Source organism: Scyliorhinus torazame, chromosome 16 (assembly GCF_047496885.1).
Source record: "Scyliorhinus torazame isolate Kashiwa2021f chromosome 16, sScyTor2.1, whole genome shotgun sequence".
NCBI lineage: Eukaryota > Metazoa > Chordata > Chondrichthyes > Carcharhiniformes > Scyliorhinidae > Scyliorhinus > Scyliorhinus torazame.
This window is the reverse complement of record NC_092722.1, coordinates 16,013,957-16,029,868: the sequence shown is the minus strand read 5'-3', so window position 1 is coordinate 16,029,868 and position 15,912 is coordinate 16,013,957. Positions and strand designations below refer to the sequence as shown.

Genomic DNA, 15,912 nt, shown 5'->3' with positions numbered 1-15,912 from the left:
AAGCACAAAACATAACAATGTTGTTCTGGAATACGATCATCTCTCACTTTAATAAAGAGTTTTGCAAACACAAAGGCTATTGGTTTCAAATGAAGAAATGAACTTGTTAATGATATTTTATCACACTTACGTTGCAATGGGATTACAACAATTCACTGCAAATCACTGTGGACCTTTTGCACACAAAGATGTATTTGTTAGAGCTATCAAACGTTCAACCACCCACCACTAACATGCAAACAAAAAAGCATAGAAACAATGGAATGATTATGCCTCTTTTAAGAGAATGCGAACTTTGTTAGGTTTGTTCATGAATTTGAAGCTGTCTCTGGCATAAAGTGTGAATAGAATTTCCAATTGCTTAATAAAATATTAACTGTGATTGCAAGAAACACTCACTTTCTTTTGACTTACTTCTGGGTAAGTTCTGAAACAAGGACAGTAACCCGGCTTCAGGAGTACTTCATTTGCTATAATGTGCAATCCTGAAGTTGTAAAGTTGCTATGTAAATGCAAGTCTTGTTTTTCTTTCTTTATTGCAGATTTTATAGAGAAAAGGGATGCAGCACCACTCTTAAATCTATTGGATGAAATTGGAGGATGGCCAGCTACCATGTCTGACTGGGATGTCACAAAAGGCATGCAACAATTTTCAAATATGTCTCCACTGCTTGGTTGTCATTAACGTCTTTTTTTCAACACCTCTGAGAAACATTGAGGCTCTTGTGTGCCTGGAATCCTCTCTTTCTGTTATTGCTGCACTTTAAAGATTTTAATAGGACAATTCTGGGATCCATCTCTACCAGAAAGGAGATACACTTGCAGAGAACTGCACATCCCGAGATGTGCACATTTTCAGTGCTGTACATGTAGATCTATCTGACCACAAAGGCGACGTGTGGTTCATGCCACACTGGAACAACTTCTTAGATATTAAAGCAACATTTTTTTATGTTGTGAGAGCAGGTTGCAGTCCACCTAAAGCACATATTAACTGGGTAAATGCCACATAAGTGAAATGTGGTCTATCCTGGGTCTTCCATATATTGCTGCCACACTTTCTGAAGAGGAGGAGGGTACAAGATCCAGAGATGTCAGGATGTGGGGTGAGATTAGGTTGACAGGCACTGATTAATGACTATGCATTTAATTAATTAAAGGAATGTACCTTTCAACAGACCATTTAGTTGAGTCACCATTCCCTCTGTTATTCTGTTTTGGGTCATGATCATTGTTACCAAGCATCCTTGTGTATTAGTCTGGACATTTGCTTATGATTCAGAAAAATGGGGCTTTAAGCTCCAAAGTTTGAGCACGTAGTCTAAACTGTCTCATCACTGTGCTACTGAAGAAAACTACAGTGTTGGAGGTGCCATTGTTCAGATAATACACCAAGTACTGCTGAAAAAAAACATTCTGTTGAAGCTTTTCGTCCTGCACTCACCAAGACAGATGCATGAATACCAAATTTCAAATACAGCAACAATTATTGCTGCATGAGAAAAGGATGCTGACTAGTTGGCAAGTTTGCTCTGATTGGTCAAGACATTGCCTTGCACCAGAGAACCATTTTGTTTAATTCAAAGAAGGCATGATGCCTGGACAAATTCCTTCTACCTGCAGAGGACAGGTCCCTGTGAAATGAAAAATGAAATGAAAATCGCTTATTGTCACAAGCAGGCTTCAAATGAAATTACTGCGAAAAGCCCCCAGGCGCCACATTCCGGCTCCTGTTTGGGGAGGCTGGTACGGGAATTGAACCATGTTGCTGGCCTGCCTTGGTCTGCTTTAAAAGCCAGCTCTTTAGCCCTGTGATAAACAAGCCCCTAATATGTATGTATAGATGTAACTTCTAGCAAGCCTAAGTGAGCTACATTGTAAGCGCAACTGATAATCTTAAATTGGTTGTTAGTGTAATTCTTAGCACACATGGGATTGTTCAGCAAGTTCTACTCACTTGTTGAATCACATCTAATAGTAGACATTTTCCACTAACAGAATTCTACCGTCAAGACAAAAATACATTTTGCCTACCACATAAACAGGTATTGTGGTATGTGAATCTCAGTGATGGTGGGATGCCAGGTATATAGGCTATACGTTCCAATGATGGAGGTTTATAAGATGATAAGGGCAATAGATGGAGTAGACAGACAGTCAGAGACTTTTTCCTCGGGTAGAACAAACCATCACAAGGGGACATAAATTTAAGGTGAATGGTGGAAGATACAGGGGGGGATGTCAGAGGTAGGTTCTTTACCCAGAGAGTAGTGGGGGCATGGAATGCACTGCCTATGGAAGTTGTTGAGTCGGAAACATTAGGGACTTTCAAGCGGCTATTGGATATGTACATGGATTACGGTAGAATGATAGCGTGTAGATTAATTTGTTCTTAATCTAGGACAAACATTCGGCACAACATTGTGGGCTGAAGGGCCTGTTCTGTGCTTTATTTTGTACGTTCGATGTTCTATGACTGGTGGATCATATCAAACAGTACGTCCCATCACCTGTTCGCAATAGGCAGAGTACTGACCATACTCAACCAACCGATGCTTGCAAAACTCCGAACACAATTCTAAGGTTAGATGTGATTCTGCAATTGGGCTTGCAATGTGGCTTACTCGCGCATGCCCAAAGATATCTTTATTCATATGTAGGGACGTGTCTTCTACAGGCAAAAGGAATTCATCCAGACATCGTGCCTTTTTTTGAATGAAACAAAAGCATCAGAACAATGGCTCCCTGGTGCATTCTCCATGACAATGCCTCAACCAATTAGAGTTGACTTGCCATCCGATCAGCACCTTTTTCCCATGCAGTATAAATTGTTGCTTACTTTCAAATTTGGCATTCTTGCATCTGGCCTGATGAGTGCAAAACAAAAAGCTTTGATAGCATGTTTCTTTTTCAGCCATACTCAAGGTCTGTTGTACCAAACATGATACATTAAATTAAGGCTCTGTGCACTATCTCGGGTAGATTGCCTTACAGGATTCTTCATTTTAATCAACATTTCCACTGTCACTTCCTCGACCTGACAACACGCAAGTTTGTAGTCAGCCGGCTCCAAATCAATTTAAAGGGATTCTTACCAACTCAGCTAAAATGCTGCAAAGTTTTGGGAGACATTTTGCTGTGATTTCATCGTGCTATTTTGTTTGATGATGCTCTTGTGAAGTGCTTTGGAACATTTTACCATGTTAAAAGTTGTTGTTGCTGTTGGCCATAGCTGTAATCAGAATGACACTTCTGTTGTCCAGCCTCGTCATTCTTGTGCCCTGTGACAACCTTGCTTCTAAAAACAATACCACTTAGGAAGGTGTATACATTACTGGGCAAGACTTTCTGGCCTCCCTGTGGCGTGTTTCTTGACGACAGGAGGCAGCCCACCATTGAAAAGTGGTGGGACCTTCTGGTGTCCCCCCATTCCTCGCCCCCCCCCCCCCCCCCCCCACCACCACCACCAGGAAACCACCAGCGTGAACAGCCAGAAGATCTCGCCCACTCTTGCTCTTGTCATGAGAATGTCGCTTTAAGAAATGTTTGGCTGCTCATATTACTGCAGTGATGTCAGAGTGTGGATGGAGATGGGCTGTCTGTCAGCTTTTTACTTTCGTTTTAGGCTGTTTGCTACAGGGTATGTTTTAGTTTCGTTTTCAGAGCTGAATAGCTGCAGTCACAGCCAGAAGGTGTATTAGAGTCTCTCTCTGTAATCTAAAGACTGTAAATCGATCCTGGTGATTTAAAACTATTAACAGTAGTGACTTTAACCTGATGTCCTTCTGGTAAAAGGTGTTTTAAGTCATATGGATGTTAAAAGGAAAGCTTAAAGGATTACGTAGTGTTGTAGTCTTTGGGGGGTTGTATTTTAATTAATGGTTGCTAGGATGTTTTAAAAAAGGTTAACTTGAGTTCACAGAATAAACATTGTTTTGCTTTAAAAAATACTTTTCCATTTCTGCTGTACCACACCTGTAGAGTGGGCCATGTGCTCCCCATACCACAATCTATTAAACGTTGTGGGTCAGGTGAACTCCATGATACACTTTGGGGTTCTCAAAACCCTGGCCCATAACACTCTGCTGAGTCATGTGCAGTCGGGTAAGATTCTGGCCAAGTCCACCAGCATTCTGCACTGTGTTAAAGCTTCATACCAAATTTATAAGTGTTGCTTCCATTCTGTTCCTCCAGAGCCTGATTGGAGCTTGGAGAGCACCCTCACACTGTTCCATACAAATTACAATCGGAGAGTTGTTTTTGACACACTTGTTTGGTTTGATATAAGGAACACAAGTAAATATGTCATTTATGTGAGTAAAATCTAATTCATTTACACTTTTAAGTCATTGTTTTGAACGTACCTTTGCAGCTCAGATGGGGAGTTAATCTCTGTGACATTGTGGAATGATACTGATATGTAAGGAAATATCTGTTTGCACGCATGGGGACCATGAATTTGCCACTGAAAGATTAAGGATATGTAATATTTTAAAGAGAGCATTTAAAACCTTTCTTTGCAATGACATAGCCATCATACAGCGCCCAATGTACAAACACTTCCAACAAAGCAACTCAAGGGGCGTGATTCTCCGTGAATCGGCACAATGGCCCGAACCTGGCGCCAAAAACGTCGTGAATCACTCCAGCGTCGGGCCCCCCGAAATGTCGCGAATTCTCCGGCAGCGCAAAGGACAGCATCACCACACCCCCGCGTCGCAGCATAAAATACCCCCCCCCCCGCGTCGCAGCACAAAAGACGGTCCCCCCCCCCCCGCGTCGCAGCACAAAAGACGGTCCCCCACCCCACGTCGCAGCACAAAAGACGGTCCCCCACCCCACGTCGCAGCACAAAAGACGGTCCCCCACCCCACGTCGCAGCACAAAAGACGGTCCCCCACCCCACGTCGCAGCACAAAAGACGGTCCCCCACCCCACGTCGCAGCACAAAAGACGGTCCCCCACCCCATGTCGCAGCACAAAAGACGCCCCCCCCGCGTCGCAGTACAAAAGACGCCCCCCTCCGGAAACCCATCAAAATGGCCGCCCGCCGCGCAGCGCCGAGGTTCCAGGAGCAGGACATCGAGGCGCTCCTGGACGCAGTGGAGCAGAGGAGGGATGCCCTGTACCCCGGACACGCCGAAGGGTCGCACCACGCATCAGCCGGCGCCTGTGGAGGGTGGTGGCAGAGGCCGTCAGTGCCGTGGCTATGACAGCAAGGACAGGCATCCAGTGTCACAAGAAGATCAATGACCTTGTCAGGGCAGCCAGGGTGAGTACACCCCCCCCCCCTCCCCCACCTCCGATGGGCGGCACAGCCATAGGTGCAACTGACATGTCTGCACCCACCCATGCAGGCTGCAGTGGCAGGATGTGCTGTGAACTTCCGCCAACACACACACAACCGTGGTCCACATGTATATGTCTGCCTAACACTGTTGCCCTTGATCCCTGCCACCCTCCCGCTCCCCCCACAGGAGAAGCGTGCTCACAACAACCGGGAGCGTGAGTGGACCGGAGGGGGCCCACCTGAACTGCAACCACTCACCATCCATGAGGAGAGGGCCCTGGAACTTGCAGGCGGGCCCGAGGACCGGGAGGTTGCGGATGCAGAGGTCAGGGGCGCACCACCAAGTGAGACCCCCCAATGCCTGGCCCCCTTTCCCCCTTCCCCCATATCCCCCTTCCCCATAACCCCCTTCCCCCATATCCCCCTTCCCCATATCCCGATTCCCCCCATATCCCCCATCTCCCATATACCCCATATCCCCCTTCCCCCATATCCCCCATACCCCCCTTCCCCCATATCCCCCTTCCCCCATATCCCCCATATCCCCCTTCCCCCATATCCCCCATATCCCCCTTCCCCCACATTCCCCATATCCCCCTTCCCCCATATCCCTCATATCCCCCTTCCCCCATATCCCCCTTCCCCCATATCCCCCATAACCCCTTCCCCATATCCCCTTCCCCATATAACCATATCCACCTTCCCCCATATCCCCTTCCCCCATTTCCCCATATCCCCCTTCCCCCCATATCCCCCTTCCCCCATATCCCCTTCCCCCATATCCTCTTCCCCCATATCCCCCATATCCCCCTTCCCCCATACCCCCCATTTCCCCCTACCCCATATCCCCCTTCCTCCATATCCCCCATATCCCCCTTCCCCCATATCCCCCATTTCCCCCTTCCCCCATATCCCCCTACTCCCCATATTCCCCCCATATTCCCCTTCCCCCATATCCACCTTCCCCCCATATTCCCCTTCCCCCATATCCACCTTCCCCCATATCTCCTCCCGCCCCCTATCCCCGTCTGTATGTCTAACCATGCATGCTGTATTGTGTATTGCAAGACCAAACGTCGACCCACCCGTCCCCGCGGATGCCGACCGCCCCCAGGACAAGTCAGGGCAGCCACGAGCCAGGGACAGAACCGGCCCATCAGGCAAACGACGCCCCCAGGACGATCCAGGGCGGCCACGAGCCAGGGACAGACCCAGAGCAACAGGGAGACGGCGCCCCCATCTAGTGCGCCTGCGGCGACTCTGGCGGGCCAGGGCCAGCGACGAGGGGGGCAGCCACAGGAACAGACCCCACTCGCAGCCGACCCACGACATACTTACCCAGGACACACCCAGACAGGACACACCTACCCAGGACACACTTACCCAGGACACACCTACCCAAGACACACCTACCCAGGGCACACCTACCCAGGACACGCCTGCCCAGGACACTGACGCCCAGGACACTGATGCCCAGGACACTGACGCCCAGGACACTGATGCCCAGGACACTGATGCCCAGGACACTGATGCCCAGGACACTGACGCCCAGGACACCGACGCACAGGACACTGACGCACACGACACCCACACACGGGCCGGATGGACAAGAAAATCACCACTCAAGGGAAGGCTGGACTTTGGGTCGGATGAGGAGCACGACACTACACCACTACTATCTCCTACACCCTCCACCATCGCAGAGACACTCATCTCGGTGTGCACAACATAGCCATCCGGCCGGGTGGTCGCAGGGCAGCCCGGAGCAGGCAACCATCTGCTGCCCAGATGGATCCCGGGTTCCTGGAGGTACCACACCCACGCATAGACCCGATGCAGTCATGGACCAAGGGACGATCGAAGGGGGTGACGGCCGCCTTGCGGCAGCTGCAGACACAGGTCCACCCGCGTGCAGGAGCAGGGAGTGGTGCCGGTCATGCGTGCCACCCAGGCCGAAACCGCACGAGTGGCGTCCGCGGTGGAGGCAATGGGTGCGACGGTGTCAGACATGGGGAGCAGTATGCAAGGCCTGGGGCATTCCGTGCGGGCGGCATCTGTGGCCCAGGACATGGCTGCCCTCCCACAGGCAGCCATGAGCCAGAGCTAGCTGCGGATCGCAGAGGCACTCAACGCCGTGGCCCAGTCCCAGCAGGCCATGGGCCAGTCTCTGCATGCCATGGCACAGTCTCAGCAGGCCATCGCTGAGGGCATCGGCGCCATTGCCCACGTGCTGGCCGGCGTCACCCAGACACAGACAGGGATGGCCAACTCCCTGAGCTCCATGGCTGCAAACTTGCAGACCCTTGTTGATACCAGGGCGGGCCTCCAGGACTGGCAGCGCCAGGAGTCGGGGGGGCGTCGGATGCTCGGTCCGTTCGCATCCCCGACCCATGTAGAGGCCCGGGGGCCATCGGGCACCCCGAGGGAGGAGGAGGTGCTGGGGCCCGTTCCGGGTCCCCCTGTAGGGGAGGCACCAGAACACCGCGACACCTCGGACTCCCCCCCTTCCGTCCCAGGTGCATCTGGTGGGCAACGGGCAGGGTAGGCTGGCAACTCGCCATCCCAGTCGCCCGAGCCGCAGCCTGGCCCATCTAGGCCGGGCCGCCCCAGGAAACGGCCGCCAGAGGGGTCCAGTGTCACAGGGCAAGAATCACAGGAGTCCACCTCCAGTTCTGCTGTACCGTCTGGGGAACCACCTAGACGTAGTCAAAGGGCCCGTAAGGCCAAACAATTATACACTGAGTAAGTTGGCACGGGTGCAGGGCACAGATTAGTTATAGGGGCTAGGGCACGTTTAACTGTTTGTTATTAAAATCACTTTCACACCTGCAGAAGCTGCCTTTGTGCTCTCTCCGATGCATGCAGGGGTGTGGTGTGAGGTGAGCGCCCGTGTGTGTGTGAGGGGTGATAGAACGTCGGCCTCAGGTGAGTGTGCCCCCCTCTCCCCCCGGGTCGCCCTCACCATCCCCCCGGGGCAGAGGACAGGACCATGCGCTGCAGTGTCACAGCCGCATGCAGGGATGGTCCGGGTGGATGGTGGTACTGTGGCCATGGGTCAGACATTGTCCAACGATGTAGAGCCAGGGGCTCATCGCAGAGCAGGTCGTCATCATCCTCCATGGCCTACAATAGACACGCGTCCACCCGCAACTGTGTGAGCCCTGCCCGTTGTGCCGCAGGTGGATGGGCAATGGAGGGGTGGTGTGCATGCGGGTGGGGTGAGGGTGGTAGGCTGGTGGGTGGGTGGGGTGAGGGTGGTTGGTGGTGGGTGGGTGGGGGGGTGAGGGTGGTTGGTGGTGGGTGGGTGGGGTGAGGATGGTAGGCTGGTGAGTGGATGGGGTGAGGCTGGTTGGTGGTGGGTGGGTGGGGGGTGAGGGTGGTCGGCTGGTGCCGTACTGTGCAGTCTGTGCCCATGCTCGGCGATTCCCATGCCCCCCTAGTCCGTGAGTCGCGCGGCTATCAGCCTGTCCCGTGCCTGCTGGCCCAGCCGGTAACGGTGGGCAACCTCCCGTCCATATCCAGCCCGTCTGTCCTGACCATTGCCCCCATCCTCCTCATCTGGGGAGGTCTGCGCCTCATTTTGCTGCTCCTCCACTCCGCCCTCCTCTGCCTGCGGCACATCGCCCCTCTGCTGGGCTATGTTGTGCAGGACGCAGCAGACCACAACGATGCGGCCAACCCTATCTGACGGGTACTGGAGGGCCCCTCCAGAGCGGTCCAGGCACCTGAAGCGCATCTTCAGCAGCCCAAAGCACCTCTCTATCACACCCCTGGTCGCTACATGGACATCGTTGTCACGGTTCTCCGCATCAGTCTGTGGCCTCGATATAGGCGTCATCAGCCACGACCGCAACGGGTAACCCCTGTTGCCCAGCAACCAGCCCCCTCAGCCAGGGGAGTGGGAGTTTGGGGTCCCTCGAACATGGTGGGGATGAAAGATCACGCCAATACGACTGAGTCATGTACACTGCCTGGGTACCGGGCGCAGACGTGCAGGATCATCATGCGGTGATCGCAGACCACCTGAATGTTCATAGAATAGGGCTCAGCGTTGGGCGGCTGCAGGAGAAGTGACGGCACGGCCGCAGTTGGTGGGGGGGGACCCCAAACTCCCCCCACCCCCCGTCCCCTGCACGCACACTCCAACGGGTCCTGCGCCCCCTCCCACCAACTGATTTCCGCAGGTGGCCGCACGGCGACGTGCCTCCCATCGATCGCCCCCTGGCCCATGGGCATCCTGGCCACCGCAGCGAAGCCCGCTGCCTGGGCATTCTGGCTGGCCCGTCCACAGGAAACTGGATGTAGCGGTCCGCAACGGCATGTAGGGCGTCTGTCACTGCACGAATGCACCGGTACACCGATGCCTGCGAGATGCTGGAGATCCCCACTCGGCACCTGGAATGACCCGTGGCATAAAAGTTCAGGGCCACCGTAACCTTGACGGCCACGGGGAGAGGGTGTTCTCCCCCAGTGCCATGCGGTGCCAGGTGTGCCATCAGGTGGCAGATATGGGCGACGGTTTCCTGGCTCATCCGGAGTCTCCTCCTGCATGCCCGGTCCGTGAGGTCCTGGTACAATGAGCGGGGCCGATACAGACGGGGCCTCATCGGGCGTCTCCGTTGCCGTGGCACCACCACCTCCTCCTCCTCCTCCTCCTCCTTCTCCTCCTCCTCGTCCTGTCGGGCGGGCAGCCTTCTAGCCTGGGTGCCTGTCACCTGCCTCCCTGCAGCACGCTCCTCTGCGGCAGCCCCCGCCGCCTCCCTGGCACGCTCCTGCTTCAGCTCCCCCAGGGCAACATGTTGAAATGCGGCTCCCGCCACAGCGGCCAACATCGCCGGGTGATGACCAAACATAACAACCAAACATTATGACCAAACATAAGGGGGTGGCGGGTGGGGTTTGGGGGGATAAACGACATGTCATCATTGCCCGTATCCCTCCCCCGCCCCCGCAGCCAGGTGCCATGGGCTGCATGGTCACGACTGTTGGAAGCTGGCACCTGGACAGGCGGACAACCTCCCCAACACCCCCCTCCCCGGCACTCGCCCTCTCCACCCCCGGCACTCTTCCCCCCCCCATCCCCAGCACTCGCCCCCCCCTCCCCAGCCCTCGCCCCCCCTCCACAGCACTCGCCCCACACTCGCCGCCCCCCTCCCCAGCACTCACCCCCCCTCCCCAGCACTCGCCCCCCCTCCCCAGCACTCTCCCCCCCCTCCCCAGCACTCGCCCCCCCCTCCCCAGCACTCGCCCCCCCCTCCCCAGCACACGCCCCACCCCCTCCCCAGCACTCGCCCCCGCCCTCCCCAGCACTCGCCCCTCCCCTCCCCAGCACTCCCCCCCCCCCTCCCCGGCACTCTTCCCCAGCACTCGCCCCCCCACTCCCTCCCCGGCACTCGCCCCCCCCACTCCCTCCCCGGCACTCGCCCCCCTCCCCAGCACTCGCCCCCTCCCCCCACTCCCTCCCCGGCACTCGCCCCCGCCCCTCCCTCCCTGGCACTCGCCCCCCCCCCTCCCCAGCACTCGCCCCCTCCCCCCAAACTCCCTCCCCGGCACTCGCAACCCCCCTCCCTCCCCGGCACTCGCCCCCCCCCTCCCCAGCACTCGCCCCCCCCCTCCCTTCCTGGGCACTCGTCCCCCCCCCCACTCCGTCCCCAGTGCTCGCTTCCCCTCCCCGGCATGCCCCCCCCCCCGGCACTCGCCACCCCTCCCCGGCATGCACTCTCTCCGACCCGGCACTTGCCCCCCCCCCAATCCCTGGCCACGCCCTCTCCCTTCCCTGGCACTCCCCCCGCCCCCCGGCACTCCTCCCCCCCCCAGTAAGTGCCCCCCCAATCCCCACTGCCCTCCCCAAACCCCCGCCCACCCCAAACACCCCCCTCCCTGGCACTCGCCCCCTCATTCACCCCCTCGCCCTCCACAAACCCCCCGCAAACCCCTCTCCCCCGGCACGCACGCTCCAACGGGCTCTGCGCCCCCCCCCCCCCCCCATCGCCCCACCAACTGCGGCCGTGCCGTCACTTCTCTTGCAGCCGCCTAACGCTGAGCCCTACCTCTGCACTGGTTGACGCCATTAAATTGGTGCTTTGATTTTACTGTGGTCACGTCGGCGGGACTTCGGCCCATCCGGCCCGGAGAATTCGGGCGTCCCCGGGGCTCATTGCGTCGCCCCGGTCCCCGCCATGCTCCGAGGTGGGCGGCGTGATTCACAATGACGGGATTTTTGAGTGGCCAGAGAATTCGGCAGCAGCCGGGGGCGGGATTCACGCCCCCCCCCCGCCCCCCCGGCAATTCTCCAACCCGGGGGGTTCGGAGAACCCCACCCAATATTTTTAACGCTGCAAATGAGTGATTGTCACTCCACATGATTGACAATTGATGCTCCAGGTTTCCTTTATCAGATGTTTATCGGAATTTCAAATATCCGTTGAGATATTTGAACTTTGTATTAACTGAAGTTATGAATTTGATCCGGACCATCTGACGGATGGTGGGTTATTTTTTGAACTTGTACTTCTGCTTGGGAATGTTGGCAACCATAAACCATAAAGTGGGCAGCACAGTAGCATTGTGGATAGCACAATTGCTTCACAGCTCCAGGGTCCCATGTTCGATTCCGGCTTGGGTCACTGTCTATGCGGAGTCTGCACATCCTCCCCTTGTGTGCGTGGGTTTCCTCCGGGTGCTCCGGTTTCCTCCCACAGTCTAAAGATGTGCAGGTTAGGTGGATTGGCCATGCTAAATTGCCCTTAGTGTCCAAAATTGCCCATAGTGTTGGTAGGGTTGCTGGGTTATAGGGATAGGGTGGAGGTGTGGACCTTGGGTAGGTTGCTCTTTCCAAGAGCCGGTGCAGACTCGATGGGCTGAATGGCCTCCTTCTGCACTGTAAATTCTATGACATCTATGACAAACCGATATCAAAATATTTCTCATACAATTTGCAAGATTGTTTACATGACAGATTGTGCTGACTGAAGTGTTCAGTTCTTGTGCCCTTTTGCTTAATGTCTTACCCCTTACTCTCGCAGGTTGAGCAAACCGAACTTGGGATGCCTTTCAGAGATTATTACATCAAAGATGATGATGCATACAAGAAGGTAAGCACTGAAACTGACTGTGCAGAAAATAGCATGGGTTCTTATTGGTGCGATCTACTATATTGTTTCATTCATTCACAAGTTTCCGATTTCAAGGGGAATTATGCAGTTGTTTTATAGCAATCTGCTGCTGCAATTTGGTTGTTGCAGAAGATCTATTGTAAGAAATTACCATCACTATATTCTAACTTATAAAATTAACAGAAGACACACTCTAGTTCACCTCTATCCTGTTCAGCTTGTGAGCTGATTAGTGTTCATGGCACAGAACTAAAATTGCTGGTAGTGGATGCCGGAACTCAGGAACATATCTGATTTATGGCTCTATAACTAACTCCATGTTACTTTACATGTGAGGTTGAATATTGGACATGTGCCTAATGTCCCAAAATTCTGGCCGTAGTAGCCCAGTGGTTATGGTACTGGATCAGTAACCCAGAGATTATAAATTCAAAACCCTTCTGAATGGATTCCAAAGCATTTGCAAATTGGATCAGTAACCCAGAGATTATGGGCAGGATTCTCCAATAATGGGGCTATGTCCCCACTCCATTCCAGCGTCAAAACCCGGGCGTTTCACTCTGGACTTTCCTGGAGAAAGTCCAGAGTGATTCTCCTACCTGAAGGGGGCTAGCAGGGCCCCGGAGTACTCCTCGCAGTTCCGGCTGCCGATACGGGGCCCTGCATTTCCGGACGGGAGTCCGCACATGCGCACGGTGGCTGTCTGCATCGGCTGCCCCACGCTACATGTCCCCCACCACCCCCCAAGATCGCATGCGCCCGCGGATCGGTGTCCCCCGATCGATAGCCTGGCCGTCCGTGAGCCCCCCCCCCCCCACCCGGTGTAGAATCCCCCCTGCCCCCCACTAGGGCGGCCGCGGAATGACCCACAGCCGCCACTAGCTGTTCCCGACAGGCAAAACGTGGTTATAACCACGCCGTCGGGAACTCGGCCAGTTTACGTCGCAGAATCGCCACGGGGGCCTCTGTCAATGGCCCCAGACCCGCGCCGCGTAGGCCGCGTGCGCGTGATTCGCGGCGATTCTCTGGAGACCGGAGAATCGCGGAAGTGTCGTCAGACTGGATCTTGGGTTCAATGCCCAATCTCCGCACCCAGCCGATCGCGATTTCGGCACCAAGGCTCGGAGAATCCCGCCCTATAAATTCAAATTACCCTTCTGAATAGAATTCAAAACATCTGCAAGGTTTTGGATTGGCACCAGGAAATAAATGTGAAATTGTCATTAAAAACTCAAGTAATTCACGAGCTTCCCATCTGTGCCTTGAAAGACCTACTGGTGACTCAAATTCCGCATTGTGTTAAACGCCCTCCGGGTACTTACAGATGTGTAATAAATACTGCCTTGTTGTGTTCCACACATATAAAGAATAAATAAAAGATAAATGCATTTCCATTGTGTTGGAGGGTGTGAAAGACAATAGTTTACCCCACATATAAGGGTCTACAAAGATAAAGACTTGTATGTTTCTGTCAGACAAATCACTCCCTGAATTTAATGGTGTTACTCTTATTAAAGATACGTGAAGCTTATTTGCAGTTTATGGTTTTAATTGCTGAGATGGTCAGAGAAGACAGAAATGTGACAACAAATGATACTTTCATTGAAGAAGAGATGAACAAAGTCTTGGAGCTTGAAATTGAAATTGCAAATGTAAGTATTTGGAAGTTATTTCTATGTCCTTTCCCTGAAGGGAGTGTGGTGGAGTTGCTCTCTTTGGTGTTGTCTCTTAATTTGGTTCCATTTAATCACGTTTGCTCAAGAGTCACCAGCTTTCTTTCGACACCGCCACAAGGTTCAGAACCTAATACTGATCAAAGACTCGATACACCAGTTAGTAAGTTCAAAAGCAATGCTCATTTATTTACACACAGTCAAATCTACTCATGTATAAACTCCACAAACTAAACTATCACTATTACTAAAGCCTATACTAAGCTTTGGGTGCCCACTCAGTCAGAGGAACAATGGCCGTTACTCAGTTCTGAGGCTGCTGGGTTGAACTGTTTACAGGATAGCAACTAGGAGCGTCTATCTCGAAGCGTGCGTTGACTTGGAACTTACTTGGTCTGATGCAGCAACTCGGCAGGTCTCTCTTGAAATGAAAATGAAATGAAATGAAAATGAAATGAAATGAAAATCGCTTATTGTCACAAATAGGCTTCAAATGAATTTACTGTGAAAAGCCTCTAGCCGCCACATTCCGGCGTCTGTTCGGGGAGACTGTTACGGGAATCGAACCATGCTGCTGGCCTGCCTTGGTCTGCTTTCAAAGCCAGCGATTTAGCCCTGTGCTAAACAGCCCCTTCTTCGCTGAGAGCCAAGACCAAAGAAGAAAGATTCTCTCTTGGGGAATACCTTTTATACCTAAAAGGGCTTCGCGTGTTTTTGGGCGGGCCTTGAACTTGGCCTCAATTAATTGGGCCTTTCCCAATCATTCTTATCGATCTTCCTCCAATAGAAGGGTGGGTTCCCTGGTTGCTGGGCGTGTCCTAGGTGGCCGTTGGTTTGCTTTGTTTGAGTCTCCTCTGGCTCCGGGGTGTCTGCCTTAACATTATGTATCTAAATGTTTCCAGTTTGTCCCTGGAGATGGCTCATTAGTATGTAGATGGCTGAGCAGTTTCTGTCCTGTCTGAGAGCCAAGGCTCTAATCAACAGACAGACCTTGCACCTGCTTGTTTCTCAGTATTGTCCAATGTTCCCTGCATTCTTTGCAAGTGTCCATTTTGTAATCGGGACGTGGCCATCCCAGATGGCTACACACCCTCCTTGTGATCCTCAACGCGAAGCCTGAAGGATCACATTACTACGTCGTCTTTATCCTCTGACCAAACGGGGCACCCATACTTAGGCGCTACTCTGTCCTATCCTATGCAACATAATTTTACCAAAACCATTTTAAATACATTCATTATCATAAAACTCTATGGGGCATTATGACATCAATACATGCATTACAGAAAAATAAAAAAAACCTGAACCTCTAACTATTCTCAATAAACTATCCTCACTCAAACAATCCAAAAATCTACAACATCTTAACCTGTACAAAATAGTAGCACTCAAATTTCTCTGGCCTGGCAGTCAGACACAGAGGTTTACATCTCTTTATTCCACAGAATACATTTTAAAAAATGGATGCACTTTAATCCGTCCCAATAGGTTTGGGGGTCTGGTGAAATCCGAAAATGGGGGACCTAAACCTGTATACCGGGGTGCGAGAGCGATATGCTCTCTTTCGCCATTTCCTAACTCTAAATGTTTGCACGATACTGCAAAGTATCGCCAGCACTACGAGTGCTTCGACTACATATGAGAGTGAGTACCAGGTGATAAACCTATCACACCAGGTCGGGGTATTGCTAGCTGTCGCTGGGCTAGTTATCTCGGGGTTCTGTGTATTGCAGGGGTGAGAATCATTTACGGTTTGTGTGGTAGGGGTCGGGGGGTAGCGTCCGCGCACAACTTAAGGGATCCCGCTAAGATCCATGTGAACACGAAGGCTGTC

The 15,912-nt window shown here is 53.0% G+C and overlaps 1 protein-coding gene across 3 annotated transcripts in view; it reads left to right on the top strand.

The window, feature by feature from the left end:
* mmel1 (membrane metallo-endopeptidase-like 1) overlaps positions 1-15,912 on the top strand; it is a 243,318-nt gene that overhangs the window by 76,566 nt on the left and 150,840 nt on the right. For all 3 annotated transcript variants that reach the window (XM_072478005.1, XM_072478006.1, XM_072478004.1), the window contains exons 6-9: positions 543-638; positions 4,195-4,313; positions 12,316-12,384; positions 13,923-14,057. In XM_072478005.1, the coding sequence (XP_072334106.1) occupies positions 543-638; positions 4,195-4,313; positions 12,316-12,384; positions 13,923-14,057 (419 nt within the window). The remainder of the gene's footprint in view (positions 1-542; positions 639-4,194; positions 4,314-12,315; positions 12,385-13,922; positions 14,058-15,912) is intronic.